We start from the raw sequence: 20,337 nt of genomic DNA, 5'->3' as shown, positions 1-20,337 counted from the left end.
TCCTAAGAGTTACAGAAAGGGTACACGACATACATACACGTGTACGTAACTATCTTTAGTCTTTTCGGGGGCTAGATGGGAACAATCGACAAACAGGTTTCTACTTGTGGGCATTTTTTTTTTTTAATGTTTTTTCTTTCTTAATGCACTGAAGGTTATTCTGGATTTTACCTTAAACTACTCGACCTACCTAGTTGGTGTTTCTCAAACTTGGTTCCAAATCGTCCAAGTTCCCTGTTCCTGCATGCTACAGCAAACCCCCCTACCAGCCCCCGCTAAAAAAAAAAAAAAAAAAAAAAAAAAAGCTGATACCATGGTTCAATGCTAGTGCCATCGATGCAAGGGTGGCCTGGGTCCTCAGGCTTAATTCCTAAACACCACCTGCAGGAAACGGGCTGCCCTGCTCTTCAGGCTTCTGTCCGTCATTAATATACCATGGTTCAATGCTAGTGCCATCGATGCAAGGGTGGCCTGGGTCCTCAGGCTTAATTCCTAAACACCACCTGCAGGAAACGGGCTGCCCTGCTCTTCAGGCTTCTGTCCGTCATTAATAAGTGTTTAATCAATGCTCAAAATTCTTAAGAGCTCTTTGTTCGACCTGGAGCTTGGCATCAGGGTGGCCCACGGATGGCTCGGCTTTTGTGCTATCACATCCCCAGGGCAGCTGGTCTGAACGGTGCCCTTGGGTTAGAACTTGAGTTCAGCGGTGCCTCTGACAAGAGGAACCCAGGCCCACTTCAGGTCTACAGCTACACAACTCAGACAGCGAACACGGGAGAAGCAGCGAATACAGGGCTGTGCAAAGCTGATGAACTTCTCCTTGATGACTCAGCACCCTTAGCAGATATTTTATCCTGTCCAGATCTACAGTCTGTTTTGTAAACGCGTCCAGGAGTTGCTGTAAAGCCAGCATCCTTTGGACGGTTGTATACCATTCTATCTCAGTACAATTTGACCCCAGCAGGTCAAGTGAGCCCTAGTCTGACTTAATTCTCCTAATTGGCTGGATCCATTCTCCGGACCCTAGTCCAGGGGCACGAGTGTATCCACGCTTAGTACCCAAGATGCTCCTTAATGAACTGTGCTAAAACCGGGCCCTTGCACCCTGCCACTCCGAGACAACTTCCAACCACAGCCGCTTCCTGCACGTAGGAAGCCCGAAATTAAATCATCCTGTCCACTTTGGGATCCGTCCATTTGCCAGTTCACATAGGTCACCGCTGACCTCTAGAGACAGATGCACACGCAGGATGTCCCTGAAAAGCAAACAGAGGGAGAAAGTTTTCTCTGTTCTCTCCACGCGCTGAGAAGGGTCACCTTACAATGCACAAGGGACCAGCACCAAACTAAAGAACATCTTTTATTTTTAATAAAATAGTGAAGCATGAAAAATATCGTATATTACAAATAGACAGACACCAGCAGGACCAGTCTTTCCTGGCGTTTCCTGGCGAGGAGAATAAACTCCAAGGTTGGTGGACGGCTTCCCGGGTCTATTCACGGAGACCATTTGGTTAACAATAGAAAGAGTCAAGGAGCCCTCTGGGCCCTTTTGAATGATCCTCTCCCCTCTCCACCCAGCCTTCCGCAAATCAGTCCAAACGTGCATCGCGTTGGCTTGGTTTCCATTAAAAAGCCACAAACTGTAAAACTAAAGGGGTTCTGAGGGCTGGGCCTCTTAGTTCTTTTGTTAGGAGATTTCTTTTGTTGTCTTTACGTACAGCAAAATACTTGTTTCTCTTTTGATTTTCATGTAAAGAGAAAAAAAAATGTATTGTACTTTGTTGGCATTGACCAATATGAGGTTTGGTGGACGTTTCTATGTGGGAGAAAGACCATTTGTGGAGGCTGGAGTCTCTTTTAAGTGACTCCAAATCCACTGGAGGGTGCTGAGTTGTCAGGCTTTCTCTTTCTTCCTGTTTGCACAGAAGTTGCTGTCTACACGCAGCCTTCCTGAGGGTGGCCCTGGGCTCCCCTGCAGGACAGTGACTCTCTCTCTCTCTCTCTCTTTTGGAAACTCAGCAGAGGCTCTTTAATTTGCAAAGAAGTTATCTCTTCTCTGATTTGTAAATGGATAGCAAAGCCAACTCAAACACACAGATGTATATTTATGGAAGGTTCTAAACAAAAGTTTTCTTCTGGGGCCCTGAATCAACTATGTCACCACAAATTAGTTACACAAGAGGCTACTTAACTGGGAGGGTTCTCCTTCACTGACAACAAAAACAAAACAAAACAAACCCCTTTAAGTACATTTTGACTTTTCAGTGTTATCACAGCATCCTGAATTTCAGGGTAAAAGCTTTTTATTTTTTTCCTTTCACTTTTATTTAAAAAACAAAAAAACAAAACAAAACAAACAAGCAAGCAAGCAAGCAACCAACGGAGAAAAGCACCATGTTTTTGGCTCTGACTGCCACTGTATCCTCTCTGGGAAAGTTTCCTGCTCCCGCCTTCCTTCCAAGTGCCATTCACACGCAGGTGGGAGGCTGGGCAGGGATTTCATATTTCCCAAGATGGGTTTTTGGGGGATGCTGGGCTTTTTTGTAAATTCCACTGCTGGTGATCACGCTGGCCGGTTTCCTTCGGCTCTTCTTCTTGAACCTGCGGCTGCAAACGTTCTGCCAGGACTGCAGGGTCTTGGATGTCCAGACCCACATGCCGCTGGTGATGCCCACCACCAGCAGCATGAAAATCTTCACCATGAAGATCTCCACCGCGGGGATGGAGGCGGCCATCAGACAGTCCAGGTTTTTAGTCTGGTTGTTCATTTTGCACTTGTGCTGCGTGGCCAGGATTTTCCAGTACTCCACGTTGAGGCGTTCGTAAAAGTAACAGGCGATCACACAGGTGGCCGGCACCGTGTAGAGCACGGAGAAGACCCCTATCCTCACCATGAGCTTTTCCAGTTTGTCCGTGTTCTCCCCACCCGTTTTCATCACCCTCCGGATGTGGAAAAGGGCCACGAAGCCCGAGAGGATAAAGGAAGTGCCGATGATGAGGTAACAGGCCAGCGGGATGAGGACGAAGCCGGTGAGGGCGTCGATGTCCATGCTCCCCACGTAGCAGACGCCGGTCAGCTCGTCCCCCGCGACCCTGCGCATTACCAGTATGAGGATGGTCTTCACGGCCGGGATGGCCCAGGCGGCCAGGTGGAAGTAGCTGCTGTTAGCCTCGATGGCCTCGTGGCCCCACTTCTTGCCCGCGGCCAAGAACCAGGTGAGGGTAAGAATCACCCACCACAGGGAGCTGGCCATGCCGAAGTAGTAGAGGACCAGGAAGACCAGGGTGCATCCCGTGCTCTCGAGCCCCTCCTGGATGACGTAAAGCTGCCCGCTGTCCCGGTCGCAGGCGACGCTCTCGGCGCCCGCAAAGAGGCGGATGATGTAGCCCACCGAGTAGACGCAGTAGCACATGGAGAGGAAGATGACGGGGCGCTCGGGGTACCTGAAGCGCGCCGGGTCCACGAGGAAGGTGAGCACGGTGAAGGCGCTGGACAGGAAGCAGAGCACAGACCAGACGGCCAGCCAGGCCGCGGCGAAGTGCTTGTCGTCGCGGCTCCAGTAGACGTCCACGCCCGGCGTGCAGAGCGGCGCGCACGACGCGCTCTTCTCCACGTGGCGGAACTTGCCCGCGTTGGCGCAGCCGGCGCGCCCGGGCCCCCCGCCCTTCAGCTGGTGCTCCTGCGCGCCGTGCGGCCGCTGCGGCCGGAAGAGCGGCGGGAACATGCCCGAGCCCCGCGCGGGCTCGTCCGAGCCGTTGTTGGGCGCCTCCATGCACAGGTAATTGGGGTCGTTCTTGTTGGGGAGTTGGCTGCAGTCCAGCGAGTCGGGCCACTTGAAGTTGAACTGCTCCATGATCGGGGAGCACTTGAGCCGGGCCTGCTCGCACATGACCCGGCAGGCGGGGATGGGGGTGGACACTTGCTCGGTGCACATGGGCGCGTACAGGGAGCACAGGAAAAAGCGGAGGTGGCCGTGGCAGCCGTACTCCACCAGCGGCGCGAACTCGTGCAGCTGGATGGCGGCCTCGCGCTGGTTCTCGTGGCCCATCAGGTTGGGCATGCGGGTCATGTTGTAGCCAATGTCCTTGCACATCGGGATCTCGATGGGCTGGCACTTGCCGTCGCCCGGACGCTCCATGTCCATGGAGCTGATGGCGGCGCACGAGCCCATCACCTGAAGGACCAGCCACAGGCGGGGGCCCGGGCGCTGCATGCTGGCGTCGGAGGTGTCCCCGCGGGGAGGTCGGCCGCCCTCAGAGCCGCCGCTCCGGGGCTCGGGCTGCCGGCCCCGGCTCCTCGTCCCCGCTCGGGCCCCCGCCCATGCCCGCCCGGCTCAGCCCGAGCGGTGCGCACAGAGCGCCCCCGGCCCCGCTCTCCGCGCGCCGCCTCCGCCGAGGTGAGGCCGCGGAGGAAAGGAGCAAAGTTTGCGAACAATACCGGGAAGCGGACAGGAGCCCCGGAGCTCTCGGCGCGCGGGCCGCCGCCGCCGGCGCCGCCGCCAACTTTGGCCTCTCGTGGGAGCGCGCGGAGAGGGCGGGCGGCGCGGGCGCTCGGGGGCCGGCGGCTGGCGGCGGCTCCGCCCTCCCCGCGCCGGCCTCGGCCCGGCCCGGCCCGCAGCCCTTCGGAGATCTGGTCCCGGCCGGAGCCGACGAGCGAAGAGGCACAGGGGGAAGCAGCCGAGCGGTGACAGGCCCCGCCCCCGGGCCGCGCGCCCCGCCCCGCCCCGCCGCTGCTTTGCATGAGAAAGCGCAGCTCCGGGCCGCCCGCCCCCGCCGCCCCCCGGGCCCCCGGCCCCGGCCCCGCGCCGCCGCCCTCCCGTGCGCGCCTCCCGCCGCTCCTTCGCCCTCCGCGCCGGCCTCCACTTGGCCCCCCGCCGCCTCCCCGCCTGCGCCCCCTCTCCCGGGGAGCCCCCGGCCTCGTCCCCCGCAGCCCAAGGACGCCGGGGTTACTGGGAGTTCGGAGCCTGGCCGGACGAGGGGCGGGCTGGTCCGCGGCCGAGGCTGGGGGCGCGCCGCCCCTGGTTTTTATGGTGGGTCGCGGGCCGAGGGCGCTTTCAAAGCGAGGTGGGATTTGCGTTTTATGGCCTCGGCCATAAAGTGGCCCCTTAGCTTGTAAACCTGCCCGCATCTTCGCGAGGCTGCGGAGTTACCAGGCCTGCGTCGGGGCTCCGGCTCCGGGGAGGGCTCTCTTTGAAATTTCAAAGAGTAGAGCTAAGGGCCGGGGGGAAGGGCTCTGGGAATCCAGATTTGGGGGCCGCTCCTCCGCGGTCTCCGCGGAGAAGGCGGGGAGGGAGGGGGAGGGGGAGGGGCGGGCAGCTTCCTGGGGCTCTTAGGTCCCACCCCCCCCCCCGCCTCGGGCCGTGGGGGGCTTGGCGTGTTGCTGAGGGACCCGCGCCCCCGACAGCGCCGCGGAGTTGAGGGGCCTCGCGCCACGCAGGGCTGCTGATTTCTTCTCGGCGGCTGGGTTTATTTATTATAGGAAGTCATTCGCTCGTCGGGTATTTATATTATTTGGCCAGTGATTTGCCCGACTGCTCCCTCCTGGGCTGCAGACCCGCGGGATGCTGCGGCGTTGAGGGTGGGAGGTGCGCGGGCGCTGAGTCAGCTCGCTCCGAGGGTCCCCAACTCCCCGGGCAAAAGGGGAGGCGCCCCTGCCTCTCAGTTCTCTTAAAAAGTGCGGAGGGAGGGCCCTGGCCCAGTGCCCTTCGATCACCCCCCTCGGATGGGGGGGGCCAGTTGGGGACGGAGTCACTTCGGCCACGCACGCCCACGCCCCATCTCCAGAGAACTTGCCCGGCGCGTCACCTGGCTGCCCGTATTAACCCTTCAGTAAACAGGACCCCTAGGAGGTGGCCGGGCCTCTCTCCTCTTAGCCGCTCTCGAGGTCAGGATCTCTTAAAGTTTTTCGGAATCTCCCAGGATCACGCATAGAGGGGGCAGTTGGAGGACTTTCCCGGGCGGGAGGAGAGGTCAGAGGAGCGGGCCCTGCGGACCGGGGCCTCCTTCGTCCTCCTGCCTTTCTGGGGTTAGCCCTCTGCAGGGGTGTGCCGTGTGTCCAGATATCCCTGAGAGTCGGTGCGGGGGGCCCCCGGTCTTGCCGCCCCCCGCCCCGCCCCCGGGGGGCTTTGCAGGAGCGGCGGGCGCTGCGGGTTCCCGGCTATTTCTAGGAAGCGCCCAAGAAGGAAACGCTCCTGCTAGGCCCTTATCTCGTGGGAAGCTTCTTGTCGGCGGGGGCAGAAGTGGGGCACTTCCTCTGAGAAGGCTTTTTAGAGTATTGGCTTTTATTTGAAACAAGTCGTAGGATTTTACATCTAGTAAACTTGGGAGAACTCACATATCCACTCCTCCCTCCCTTCCTTCCCTCCTTCCTTCTTTCCTTCCATCCATGCATCCAGCAAACACTGAGATGTATGAGGCTGGGAATTGCACCGGGCACTGAATCAATGTCCCTGGATCTCAGTGTGAGGTGTTGGAAGAGGTTCGGGTGAAGGAAGAAAGTGGAGAAAAAGGTGGTCGAGGTAAACGCTAAGGCAGTCAGAACAACCGCCTTCAACTGGATTGTTTGCCGAGATGCTTTTTAAAAGGCTGCCATTTTTCTTATGATAGTTTGTTTGGGGATGGGGTTTTTGTGTGTGTGTGTGTGCGTGTGTATATATTTTTTTGAGTCTAGTGAGCTATTTTCCAAACCTTTCCATTAAAAAAAGATTCAGTGGACGTCCCTTGGCTTTTCTAGAATTTTCCTTGCCAGGATCCTTCCTTGGACATCATTTTCCTTCTTTTCCTTTTCCTTTCCTTCCCTCAGAAACTCTGAAAATATAAATGTGAGAGAGTCAGGGGCAGTGCCAAACACCAGCAGCGGGGCGTTAGCTATTTGAGAAAGTGCCTCCTAATTGATCTTTTCGGTACTGTTTTAATTCAGCCGTGTTCAGACCCATTATTTTCCCTATAACCGCTTCAGATTGCTTTCTTCTCTCGTTTTCTTTTTAGAAAAAATGTCTGCAGAAGTGCTTTGCTCTGCCCAGCTGAGCTGGAAACCAACAAATAGACATTATGATAGAAAAATGAAGGCTCTGAGAAATCACCAACTGCAAGATAACTCTGTAACTAATAAATGAAAAGGGTCTTTTGATGGCTCCAGCTGAAAAGATATTTTATTTTATTTTATTTTCCCGTGTGTGGGATTTGAGATGTGTGATTCCAAGGTTCAGCGGGTTCCCTGCTGCTCTGCCGGGGCTGGCAACTGGCCCCCCTCCGGCAAATGTTATGGAGAATTGGGAGGAATTTTATGGCTGTCTCTCCCCTCAGCTCTTTTTTCTTTTGTCTTCTTTGAAGAATGACTTTAGACATTTTATTTACATATTTAACCATGGATGAAAGAGGGAAAAGAAAGCATTTGGGGCTGTCGTGGGAATAGCGATATGTTTAAATTAATGGAAATCTTATTAGGCCTCTAAAATTTCGAGCAAAGGTTTTTAATGAAACTTGATAATTAAACATGATTTCAAATAACATGCAGGGACAAGGAATATATATATATGTTTTACCCCAACTGCCTAAAATATATATATATGGGAGACACACTCTTAAACATTAACTACCTTCAAGTTCTTGCAAATGTTTGCCCAGAAAAGTATAAGGTTTTTGAATGGGAAGATGATTTCAGGAGTCAGGCAATATTTTGATGGAAAACTAAATATTTTTGGATGGAAGGGAATTGAGAGAGAGGCAGAGTTTCATCTCGTTCTAACGAGGTCCGAAGTAGAAAACACTTTGACACAGATATTGCCAAAAATCAAAGTTGTATCTCCTCTTACGATGTTATAGTCAGTGGAAATTATAAGCACTGTGTGAGATCTTTCTGAAATGAGATTTGAGAAAACCCACAGTAATCTCTTTCAGATACAAAGTACTAACTCAGCAATAGAAAGAAATTGAACCATAGACTTGGCACGTTACAAGCTAATTGCAAGAGTGAACTTGTAGCATATCAGCAGAGCTTAGGAAAGGAGAAGGGTATTAATAAAGTTGAAGGTAGAAAGTGGTTCAGGTTAGCTGTGTTTTGCAGGAACAGTCGCGTGGAGCATCTCTCTTGGCACATTGATGTTTGATGATCCCATGAAGTGAGTGTGGTGTTACTTCTTTTATCTTCTACTATCATCAATATTTGTATTTCATCAGCACGTTTCCGATTCCCCTTTCAAGTCAGAACGAGATGCTAATAATTGCCTGACATGCAGAGCGATCTCTGATACCAAAAGGCGCCATTTTCCCTGACCTCATCTTGGGTTATGTTTCTGCAGACACTTATTATCAGATTTAAAAAAAAAAAAGCAGGCATGGAGAATTCTGCTTTCTAACCAAGCAAGCGTGCCCTTTCCCCCCACCCCTACCGCCCCACATTTTTCTCCAAGGAAAATACCTTTGGTCATCTGAAGGGATGCTTTACTAAAGAAAACACACAGCGTGTACCACCCGAGAAGCCAAGCAAGCTGCAGCAGATTCAACGGGCACAGAAGTTTTAATTCCACCTAAAAACACTAGTCGGAAGAGGTTGAGATGGGGGTGGGGCGATGAGAAACAAACAGCGAAGCATCCACACCATAAAACGGATGACTGGAGGGCACTCTGTCTCCCCGGCACAATTTAGGCAGCGATTTTAAGGCCACTTCCCTTGAAACGTGGTTTGAAATATTACCAAAGGTTCCACGGGGTGCATTAGTGTGAATTGCAAATCAGAGCATGTCTCTAATCCCCCTTTCAAGGCCCGGCTTTGGATCACTGGCGTCTACGCGGCTCCCCACTGCTTCTGGCGCTGGAGCGACCATTCAAGGGGACAGCTTTGCCCTCTATTCCCACACTCCAAAAAACAACACCGCAGACAGACACCCTCCGACTAAATTAGATTAAACTCCTTCTCCTTCACATGGCATTAGCCTTTTCACTGCCCAAGATTCATTATCCGGCGCCTCCTAATTTAAAGATACAGTATTTCTTTTTCATCCCAACAGAGACTGGCAAGAGCTACACCACGGTGAAAAAGGGGACAAAGCCGGCCTTCGATGTAAGTGCTTCCAAATTACAAGGACATTATCTGTTTAAAATATAGGAAGGCTTAGCACACGTCTGCTCTAAAATACAAACAAATTGACCCTTCACCTCTGACAGAACCGGCCCCATCAAAGTACTTAAACCTGTAATTCTGTACGGAGCTACTTTGGGGGGAGGGAGGAGAATTCTATGGGAAGAAAAATCAGAATTCCAGAAAAATGAAACAAAAGGGCATTCTTGTGTGTATGCGTGCCTGTGTGTGTTGCAGGCAAGGGGGGGGTGTTTTATTTTGTTTTGCGTTGATATTCCAAACAGCTTTAAGAAACAGTCTTTTGGAAGTGAACACACATGATAGGAGCTCAGACTTCAGTTTCGGAAGTGATTGCTTTGCTTCTTTCCCGCCTCCTCTCCCCCCCTGCCCCCCCCCCCCGCCCCGTTGGCTGTTGGGTGTATATTGATTTAATTACTCACCTTCCCATCTGTTTCCTTTCTGCTTCGCGCCTCCACCCTGGGACCCTTTTTCATTGCCTGTCCTGAGATGGGATGCTAAGAAAGAGGTCAGTACCACCCCCTCCAGAGGCCGCTGCCCCTGCACAGGTGAGGGGGGCGGATTAGATGGGGAAACCTTCCCTTCAGGGACAGAGCGGGGACACCCACAAGCCTGGTCCTGCCTTAAGAAGAAGGGAAGAAGAACCAACCTCCCAGTTTTGCCCTGATGAGTCTGAAACCACTTTGCCAAAACCGTGGGCAGCTCTAACCCGTGGTGTGGTGACTATGTCGGATCTGGGTCTGAATCCCCTGCCCCATGTTCTAGCTCCACGACCTGGGGAGGGTTCCTTCCTGTCTCCATGCCTCAGTTTTCTCATCTGAAAAATGGGCAGCAGTGGGGTTCCGACCTCACAGGGCGTGGGGAGGATTGTGCTGTGATACACGGGGAGCATTTAGAGCAACGCTAACAAGTGCAGGGTTCACCGCGGCTGTCATGATGGTTGCTATACAGTGTCCGTGGAAGCTGAGCGCACCATCAAGGATGCAAGAGGCCATGACATTCGTGAGCAGGGGTTTTGGGCAATGACAATGTTAGGCCTGAAATAATATAAGCCAATAATCATATAAGTCAATAATTAAAGTGCTAACAAGAGGAAACGTTGATTGACTGAGCATTTGACCCATGCCAGGCACTGTTCTAAGCCTTTCACCTGACCCCGTGAAGCAGGTCCAGGGGAGATTCCCATTTTCCAGATGAGGAACCGAAGTTTGGGAGTCTGAGTAACTTGCCAAGGCCACACGGCTGGTGGAGCAGAGTCAGGATTTCAAAACCAGGCAGTGGGCTCCGAGCCCCCTCCACTGACTGCCCTGCCTGCCCCTGGATAGGAGGTGGGCAGGAACTCAGTGCGGACTCTCAGAAAGGGCCCCCGTTGTGGTAGCATGTCAGCAGCCAGTAGAAGGACAAAGGCCTGGTTTATGGCTTTTTTTCCCTTTCCTCCTGGACTGGGAGGCATGGGCCACTTTCTTATCATTTTGATGTTCTGCTTTCTTGTGTTTGAAGGGATTCTTTAGGGTCACAAATGGTGAGGAAAAGGTAGAGGAAACACCACGTGTGAGTTTCCTGTGTTGGTTTACTCCTGGCTTCAGCTGTGTGATCTCAGGCAAGTTACTTAACCTCTCTGAACTGTGTTATAAAATGAGGATAATACCAACACCTCCTTTATAAGGTCTGGGGTAGGATTAAGTGAGACAACTCAAAGTGCTTCGAACTGTGTCAGGCACTGGGATTAACCAGTGTGTAAACTCTGGTCAGTTGCCTTTTGACTTTTCTTGGTTAATTTCTTCATTTATCTTCATTGGTTAGAAGGCAAGATAGTTTGCCAGTAGCATCATTTAGGAGTCTTTTTCTTTCCAGTCGAACTGCTACACTTAGAGCTTCCCTCTTCTTCCTTGAATTTAACCAGGAATAAGCAGCTGACAAGTTGGAAGCAAAGATGGGGGTGGGCCTCACAACACAGCTGCAGAGTCCCTATCCTCCTGCTGGAACCCACTCTAAGCTGCTGCAGATCTCTTTCCAGGAAGGCTGCTTCCCCTTTACCTCCAGCCTAGATCTGAAACGCAGTGATGAATTTCTGCTGCTTTCAGAAACAGTTCTTTTCCCTTGTGAATTTCACTTCCAGAAAAGAAACTCATTCAGATCACCTGCTCCGCTCTCCTCCTTGTAAATGACAATTCAAATGCAAAATCTCATTTTTCTTTTAAGGCCCAGAATAGGGTAGGGAAGATAGTTTTGCTGTCCTTGCATGCATTTCACCCTTCTTTTTCATAAAATAATACTTGGGAAGGTCTTTGTGACTGTTCTTGTACCTAAGAGTGGTAACTTGAAGAATAAAGATTCTCTCTTCTGACAATGTCTTCCCCCTTCTCTCTCTCTTTCTGTCTAATATACATGTATTAAATACATAATCTAATTATGTAATCTAAATACAGCTATATAAATCTATATGTGTATTCAAAGTCTAATTTTCAAGCTGAACTTCCAAACTCGATCCTCTCTGCATTCCCAGGACCAAGAACCATGCCCAAGGCATGTTTTCTCAATAATTCTGTGGGTGACTTTTTGCCACACTGACATCCTACACAAAAGATCGTGCCCTCTCAATCCCCGAGGTTGCAGCTGAAAGAGGAGCCTCGTCCTTTTTTTTGTTCCCTGAATATTAGAAAATATTTATTTCCCTTCATTCCTGAAAGACTAGGTAATAATTACAAGTTGAAAATAATTTCAAGACGTTGAGGAACCTCCTCCTGTTCCGTCCCGTGTATACAGGCAGCGAGATGGACGGGTCCATCCTAGGATGCCCCTCTGTGATGGAAGACTCTGGGCGGCTACATCACAAGGACTATGGCCGGAGGGATGCTGCCTGGACCAGGAGGAAGTGAGGGAACCAGAGGTGCTTCCTCAGCATCCTGATCACCATGGCGATCTCGTTTATTGAACACTTGCCACCGGCCAGGCACTGTTCTCAGCCCTTTAGGAATTTTGTCATTTTTTTCATCCTTGCTAGAGCCCCACCTAGTTGGGACTATTGTTATCTCCGTTCTACGGAGAAGGAAACTAAAGTTCAAAGAGGTTAAGTCACTCCTGCAGCCCGAAGACCTCAGGCAGACCCTGAAGCCAGGCCCCCCGTCACTCCCTTCCGCTGCCGTTCAGCCTCTGACAGTAGAAGCAGAAGATGCCAGAGCTTAGGAGATGGGATCGAAAGGAAAGGGCAGATTTTACAGATCCTGCAGGAGGGTCAAAAAGCTAGCAGGGGGCTTCCCTGGTGGCGCAGTGGTTGAGAGTCCGCCTGCCGATGCAGGGGACACGGGTTCGCGCCCCGGTCCGGGAAGATCCCACGTGCCGCGGAGCGGCTGGGCCCGTGAGCCACGGCCGCTGCGCCTGCGCGTCCGGAGCCTGTGCTCCACAACGGGAGAGGCCACAACGGTGAGAGGCCCGCGTACCGCAAAAAAAAAAAAAAAAAAAAAAAAAGCTAGCAGGGTTTGATTTATGTGTGATTTTATATGTGATTAATGTACCATATAACTAATCACACTGGGACACGAAGGGGGAACCAGGCAAGTCTGGGCCACCCCTACGGATGGAAAAGGACGACCAGAGACCCTTCCAGCCTAACACCTGTGACGTGGTGAGAAGAGCAGCAACTGCAGGTGGTTGCGACGGTCAGCAGGATGTGTCCACTTGGCCAGGCCATCGTCCCCAGCTTTTCAATGAAACCTGCATCCAGGTATTACTGGGAAGGTATTTAGTAGAGGTGATTAACATCCACATCAGTTGAGTTTTAAGTAAAGGAGATTATCCTCAATAATGTGAGTGGGCCTCGTACAAAGAGGTGAAAGATCATAGGAGAACTAAGGTTTCCAGCCGGCTCTGTGGATTTCAAGTTTGCCCAGCCAGCAGCCCTCAAAATCACGTAGGCTGATGCCTTGCGATAAATCTCTCTGTCCATCTCCTACTGTAGGTTCTGTTTCTCTGGTTGGCCCCTAACTGATACACTGGCCAAGAAGCTTTGGGGTCAGATGGATGGAGAGTCCAGGCTTGGTTGCGTGACACTGGAGTGGGGTCATCAGTAGTACTCTGTTCAGGTGTGCAGACATGACCCACACAAAGGCACTTAGCTATGGGGGCGAGGGAGCTGCAACCCAGCCCCCCCCACCACCTCACCCCTAAACCGTGCTTCCTGGCCTGGGCCTGTGTCTGCCCCGTCTTGCAATTTGCAGAAACATCCTGAAATCTCATTCCGCTGAACTGTGTGCCCTCTGCTGAGAGGGGTCATCTTTTCCTACTTCACACAAGTACTGATGCCTCCCTTGTAGACAGCCTTAGGTAGCTTACTACATCTCTCTGAACATCGGCTCCTTACCTGTAGTATGGGAGCTGTGTCCTCAAAAGGTTATGGAGAGGGTTACGTGAAATAATTTATGAAAAAGGCTTATCATGGTGTCTAGCATGGGACACCCATAAACGTTAGTATCTGTTAGTATTAGAGCATTGGTTTTCCATTGCATTAGTAAGGAGTCTCATTAGCAAGTGACAAAACTCAACTGGAACTGGCTTAAACCAGAGAAGTTCCCTCTATCTGGGATTTTGAAGGGCGATGCTTTGACAGAGGCTGGGGGAATAAGAGCGCTGTGATTGGCGTGGACCAACTGGGAGGCAGCGCCGGAGCCCTGGGGAGGAGGGCAGGTACCCAAGCAGAGCCAGGCCTCACCGGCCGGGGAGGAAATAAAAGGGGTTGGACAGGCATCTGTAGGGTCTGTTTTGGTTTCTCAGAGGGCCGCCAAGGCCGTGAGCTGAGGGAGACAGCATTGTGACTGCAGTGGCTGCATTTTCCTCAGGGAGAACCGTGGGAAGCCGTCTTTTGGGTCACCCCATGGCTCTTTGGTGAGCTGCTTGCTGCAGTCAGTTGGGTTTTGTGGTTGAAACCGAGTTTCACGCGCTGGTACCTCCCTGGCTGCACACAGAGTTGGAGCAAGCTGTCTGGGGGAACACGGGAGTCGGGCCCTGAGGTTCTCACTGAGGAAGGCATGCGCGTTGCATAATCTTTTGGCAGGTTGAATGCTTATCCACTGGGCCCAGGGAGCGGCTTAATTACCAGCCTAATAGCAGGTCCACTTACGGCTTCAGGTTTCATAGAGGAAGAAGCATCATTGCAAAATGCTTTTGATGTGGTTTATTAAAGCTACGAGGCCACGGTGACATGTGAATTTTAAGTGCTTGGTGCAGGGTGTGGAAAAAAAGGCACAGGCCATACTTTGTAGAGAAGGAATTTTCAGATCCTAGATGCTAAGTTTGGAAGGATATCGGGAATATTTTCTGCTCCCTCCTTCTGCTTTCTGCCACGTCGGGTCTCTATGCCATCCAACATGAATGGCTGTTACAAAACAAACAAACACACAAAGAGTTTCCAGAGAAAAAGACTGCAGAACCACCGGAAGCTGCAGCGTTTAACATTCTTTGTAATCAGAAAGCGCTGATATCTCCGTGAAATCGCCACAGCTATAGTTGAAGCTTATTCCTTCCTGATTTGCTCTTAGAGGTAAAACAGATCCTCTGTTCAGATCATGGGTGTGTGTGTGTGTGTGTGTGTGTGTGTGTGTGTGTGTGTTGAGTGTCTGCCACGCAGCATGCACGGGACCCCCACTTGGAGGAAAGGGGGGGTGGGAAGATGACATTTTGCTCTTGGGAGCTTATGGCCAGTGGGGGAGGCAGATGCCATGTGGCTGCCTTTTGTGTAAATTCACATTATGTGAATTTCAACTAGGTTGGTACAACAAATATTAATAGAGTTTCACTAAAACAAAATTGGAAAAAATGTCACCTACACCCCAGTTTTATTTTATTTTACTGAACTATAGTTGATTTACAATGTTGTGTTAGTTTCAGGTGTACAGCAAAGTGATTCAGTTTTACATACATATATAGCTATTCTTTTTCAGATTCTTTCCCCTTATAGGTTATTACGAAATATTGAGTAGAGTTCCCTGTGCTATACAGTAGGTCCTTGTTGGTTATCTATAGTATACATAGTAGTACCTACACCCCAATTTTAAAATTCAGTTGAAAAAATCAAATCATGTGAAACCTGGCCGACTAAGTCAATACTACTGTATTTACTCTATGGCTGCAGCTCTGTCCCCTTTGAGCTAGAAATACTGACAAGGTCCTACTTGATAGGTACTTCTTTGCAAAAATTAGCCTTGAATTATGCAGCAGATTTACAAAAGGCAAGATCTTCGTGAACAAATCCTCTGCATAAAATGCCTCTGCCCTATATTTCAGGATAATGTTTAAACACAGTGCTAGCTGTCTGCTGGTTCTTTTATTTATAAGACAACTATTTCCTTAAACGAGGCAGGAGTTGGCAACGACGTCCTGTGATCCACCCAATGCCTGCTTTTGTAAATAAAGTTTTATCGAAACACACCCACTCCTTGACATTTTGCAGATGGCTATTTTCCCAAGACAGTGAGGGTTGAGTAATTGCAACAGACTGTCCAGACTGAAAGGTGGAAAGTATTTATTATCTGTACCGTTGGAGAAAGCCTTTGCTGGCTCTCAGAGCAGAGGGTTCATCACAGGGACACGTGATTCTATTTGCCTGTGTCTATGGGGCAGGTTTTCCAGTCTTACTGCACTTTGATTGTCCTAACTCTGTGATATATCGGAGCCCTCTGAGTGGCGGGAGGGTGACTACTTTGATGGGGTGGTCAGGGATGGTCTCTTAAGAGGTGACATCTGTCCTGAATGTGGAAGACAAGAACAAGCCTGGCAGGCAAAGTTCTGGGCACTGAGACCCGGAGTGCATCTTCCTGCAGTTCTTACTCGATAAGCACATGACACATTCTGAGTGCCAGTCACAGTGCTAGAATATTACAAAGTCCTGTTCCCTGTCACCATTCAGGAATTCCCAAGTGGCCTAACATAGTGGTTGGACCAGATCCCTGGGTTTGGAGTCTAGTTCTACCACGTAAGTGCTGTGTGACCTTGGGCAAGTTGCTTCACCTCTCTGAGCCCCGGTTTTCTTAACAGCAAAATAAAAGTAGGACTCGGGGCAACGGTAACATGTGAAGGCGAACGGCAGCACCTGATACAAAGAACACTCCATCGCTTACACGGCTTGTGTACCACACAGCCCTAGGGGTGCAGTTCACTTAGACCCCACCCTGGGCAGGCTGCGGCACTACATTACCGAGTGCTCTAATAACTAGTAGTGGCAGGAAAGAGAGGACACAAGTGAAAGTTCAGGACTGCATGACAAGTCTTCTAGAGAAGGGCTGGTAGGATAAAGGCAAGGATTCTTTGTTTTGTTTTGGAAGATAAGAGAGGGGTTTCCAGAAAAGGCAACATTTCAACAGTCTTAGAAAGGTGGGTGGGAATCCCAAAGACTGAGCAAGGGGGAAGGGCATGCGAGGTGAAGAGAACAGCACGCACAAAGGCACGGTGTCTGAAAGCTTTGTAGCACGTTTGGGGAGCAGAGATGCATCCCTAGGGTCAGATGCTGGCTTTCAAAAGGTCCTTCTGGCAGCGGTGTGAAGGGATTGGGGCAGAGGGTGTAGAGACAGAAGGTAGAGAGGTTTAGGAGGTATCCACTCAAACAGTTTAGGTCAAAGAGGTTGAGGAAAGTTTTTTTAAAGGGATGCATTCAAGGGATATTTGGAAATGCTCTCTGCCTGGTGGATAAGATGGGGGTTGGGTGAGTGGAGTTCTGGCCTGAGTGCTGGGGAAGTAATGTGCTGGCGATGGAAATGCTACCGAAAATGCTAATCATATAGACTCTGACAGGCTCTCAAGCTGAGCTGTCCCGTTGGGCGGCCCCAGATCCCATGGGAGCTTGTCCAAATTGCCCTCTCTTGAGATAGTTCGAGTACAAATGAAGACGTGCTCGAAGGGAAAAGTCACCCAGAATTTCAAAGACTTAAGCATCTCAGCAGTAGTCCTTACACTGATGCACGTTGCACTGATAATATTTTGGATTATTGGGTTAGAGAGAAGATATTATCACAATTAATTGTACCTGTAATTTACCTTTGCGTTTTATTAGTTTTGTTTTTTTAACTTATTTTTTGGCCTCGCCGCACAACTTGCAGGATCTCCGTTCCCCGACCAGGGATTGAACCTGGGCCACGGCAGCGAAAGCCTGGAATCCTAACCACTAGGCCACCAGGGAGAACTCCCTACCTTTACGTTTTTAAAGTGGCAGCTAGAACATGTAGAATCACACATGTGGCTCACGTTACATTTCCGTCAGGATATGCTGATCTAGGTGAACGGTCCAGATGTGTTCCTAAACCCACTCCACACATGATTTATTTGGCCTGTGCAGTGTTTTAAAGAAATTTTAATTGATGAGTAACTCTACAACATTGCCGTATTTTCACAGAAATACCGCACTTTCAGAGTCTCAAGAAATCTCCAGATCTGAGCACAGATCTGGCTGGAGACAGAGGTCACTGTCCCCGTGGATCGGTCCCCTGGGGTCCAGTTCTCTTTGGGCCCAGTATGCTGCTGTCACTTTCATTTGGGGTGTGGCCTTGGGGCCGCGGGCAGGCGATGGCTGACCCAGATCCAAGGCTGGGGGGAATACATCCCCGTTCATCCAGGATGACCCCTGCTTCTAGGCTAGACAATGAGACAAGATCGCTTGGGTGACAGCCCTGTCCCCAAATCTGAGCCAGTGGAGGTCTCTGCCTCAGTTTCCTGCGTGTGAAGCGGGCATAAGTATATGTACAGAGCAGGAGATGGGAAGCCTAATGACTGTTTGGGAAGCTCCACGGGGTGGCTGGCTTAGGACTTGTGGGAAGCGTTCTCATTGGGATTTTGCTTTGGGTTCAGGCTCCAAGCTAAAGCCAGGTGAGTCATCGGGCTAACAGATACAGGCAGCTCTGCCAACACAAACAGCTGTTTTGCGGCGGCCTCGGAGGACGGCGGGCCTGCCCTGACTCAGACAGGCTGAGTGGCTCCTCTAAATCTCCAGGGCTTTCCCCTGAAAGGGCTGTGGGCCCAGGGCTGCCGAGTGTCGGGAAACGGATGCCCCGTTATCTTCAGACCTTCAACTCAGATGCACCGTGGCCATGGACGTCTCAAACGCACGGAGCCACAGGGCACTTCGCCCCACGCAGCATAACTCTCTGACTTCAAGGGCTCCCGCCTCTGAGCCGACCCCCCCCCCCGACCAGCCAGGCCTCCCAGCACTGCCACGGGACCCACGGGTGACCCCCCTGGCCCGCGGGGCCGGCTGGTGGCGGGCTGGTGGGGGGTGTGGACCTGGGGGCTGACAAGGCCGGCAGGAGGCCCGGCCGTGGAAGGCGGACGGACCCACGGACACGGGGAGCTTGGTTGGTGAACGAGCTGTGAGGTCTTCCTGTGTCTCCGCAGGGCCCTACGGCCCCGGGGGCTGTGCTCTGCTGGTCACTGTACCCAGATGAAAAAGCCAGAAGAGGAGAAGGCAGGACCCCGGGCCTCAGGCTGGCGCTGTCAAAGCACCTCAATAAGGAGGTTACTGCCCGGGTCCCCATTAAGTCACCTCTGGGGGAAGCGGTCTGTCCTCACGGGCGCGAGCCGCGGCGATCAGCGCGGACCCCAGAGACGGGCGTGGGACGCCAAGGCCGCTGCTGCCGCCTCCAAGAGGCCTGTGTGCGAGCCCAGGTCACATCCACACCGCCCCTCCCGGGAGCCCGTGCAGCCCGCCACCGCCGGGGCCCCGGGATCCAGGGACAGCTTCCCCGGGAGAACGCGCGGCGCGCCGCGGGCCGGTGCAGCGTCACGGCGGCCTCTGCATCCGCGGGCTCGCCCCGCATGCGTGCCCCTCTCTCCCCCCGGCCTGAGGGAGCCAGAGCCCCCGAATCAGCGGCTCCTTTAACCCCGTCCTGTCTGAGCGAAGAGCGGACACCCTCAGGCGACCTACACGCAGAGGCGGGTCCAGATCCAAAGCTGAACCCCGGGAGCTGTGCGAACAAAGAAGAGAAAGGGAAATCTCTCCCAGCAGCCTCAGGAGCAGCGGATTAAAGCTCCACCATCAACTTGATGTACCTGCATCTGCGGAACACATGAACAGACAGAGAAGCATCCCAAATTGAGGCAGTGGACTCCGGGAGCAACGATATATATATTTTTTTCTCTTTTTGTAAGTGTGTATGTGTATGCTTGTGTGTGTGATTTTGTCTGTATAGCTTTGCTTTTACCATTTGTCCTAGGGTTCTGTCCATCTGTTTTTGTTTCTTTTGTTTTTTAAAAATTTTTTCTTAATAATTATTTTTTATTTTAATTACTTTATTTTATTTTACTTTATTTTATTTTTCTTTCTTTCTTTCTTTCTCTCTTTCTTTCTTTCTTTCTTTCTTTCTTTCCTCTCTCCCTTTTATTCTGAGCCGTGTGAATGAAAGGCTCTTTGTGCTCCAGCCAGGCATCAGGGCTGTGCCTCTGAGGTGTGAGAGCCGAGTTCAGGACACTGGTCCACAAGAGACCTCCCAGATCCACGTAATATCAAACGGCGAAAATCTCCCAGAGATCTCCATCTCAACGTCAAGACCCAGCTCCACTCAAAGACCAGCAAGCTCCAGTTCTGGACGCCCCATGACAAACAACTAGCAAGACAGGAACACAACCCCATCCATAAGGAGAGAGGCAGCCTAAAATCATAATAAGGCCACAGACACCCCAAAACACCCCCCAAGACGTTGACCTGCCCACCAGAAAGACAAGATCCAGCCTTATCCACCAGAACACAGGCACTAGTCCCCTCCACCAGGAAGCCTACACAACCCACTGAACCAACCTTACCCACTGAGGACAGACACCAAAAACAATGGGAACTATGAACCCGCAGCCAAAAGGATTTGCAGGTGAAAAGGAGACCCAAACACAGTAAGTTAAGCAAAATGGGAAGACAGAGAAACACACAGCAGATGAAGTAGCAAGGTAAAAACCCACCAGACCAAACAAATGAAGAGGAAATAGGCAGTCTACCTGAAAAAGAATTCAGAGTAATGATAGTAAAGATGATCCAAAATCTTGGAATTAGAATGGAGAAAATACAAGAAACGTTTAACAAGGACCTAGAAGAACTAAAGAGCAAACATTAAACACAACAACATTTGAATTATAGGGGTCCCACAAGAAGAAGACAAAAAGAAAGGGACTGAGAAAATATTTGAAAAGATTATAGTTGAAAACTTCCCTAATATGAGAAAGGAAATAGTTAATCAAGTCCAGGAAGCACAGAGAGTCCCATACAGGAT

At 51.2% G+C, this 20,337-nt stretch overlaps 1 protein-coding gene across 1 annotated transcript; it reads right to left on the bottom strand.

Moving 5' to 3' along the window:
- Positions 1–2,288: 2,288 nt before the first annotated feature.
- FZD10 (frizzled class receptor 10) lies at positions 2,289–4,258 on the bottom strand. The gene has a single exon (XM_024121114.1). It carries the CDS (start codon positions 4,215–4,217, stop codon positions 2,472–2,474), a length of 1,746 nt encoding a protein of 581 aa, XP_023976882.1. The 5' UTR covers positions 4,218–4,258; the 3' UTR covers positions 2,289–2,471.
- Positions 4,259–20,337: the final 16,079 nt, after the last annotated feature.

This window comes from Physeter macrocephalus, chromosome 19, assembly GCF_002837175.3.
Source record: "Physeter macrocephalus isolate SW-GA chromosome 19, ASM283717v5, whole genome shotgun sequence".
Taxonomy (NCBI): Eukaryota; Metazoa; Chordata; class Mammalia; order Artiodactyla; family Physeteridae; genus Physeter; species Physeter macrocephalus.
Note: the sequence above shows the minus strand (reverse complement) of the source record. Positions and strands in the feature narration are given on the sequence as shown.

What these genes read in the sequence shown, in the direction of transcription:
- FZD10 (XM_024121114.1), bottom strand. Translation starts at nt 4,217, where the DNA reads ATGCAGCGCCCGGGCCCCCGCCTGTGGCTGGTCCTTCAGGTGATGGGC.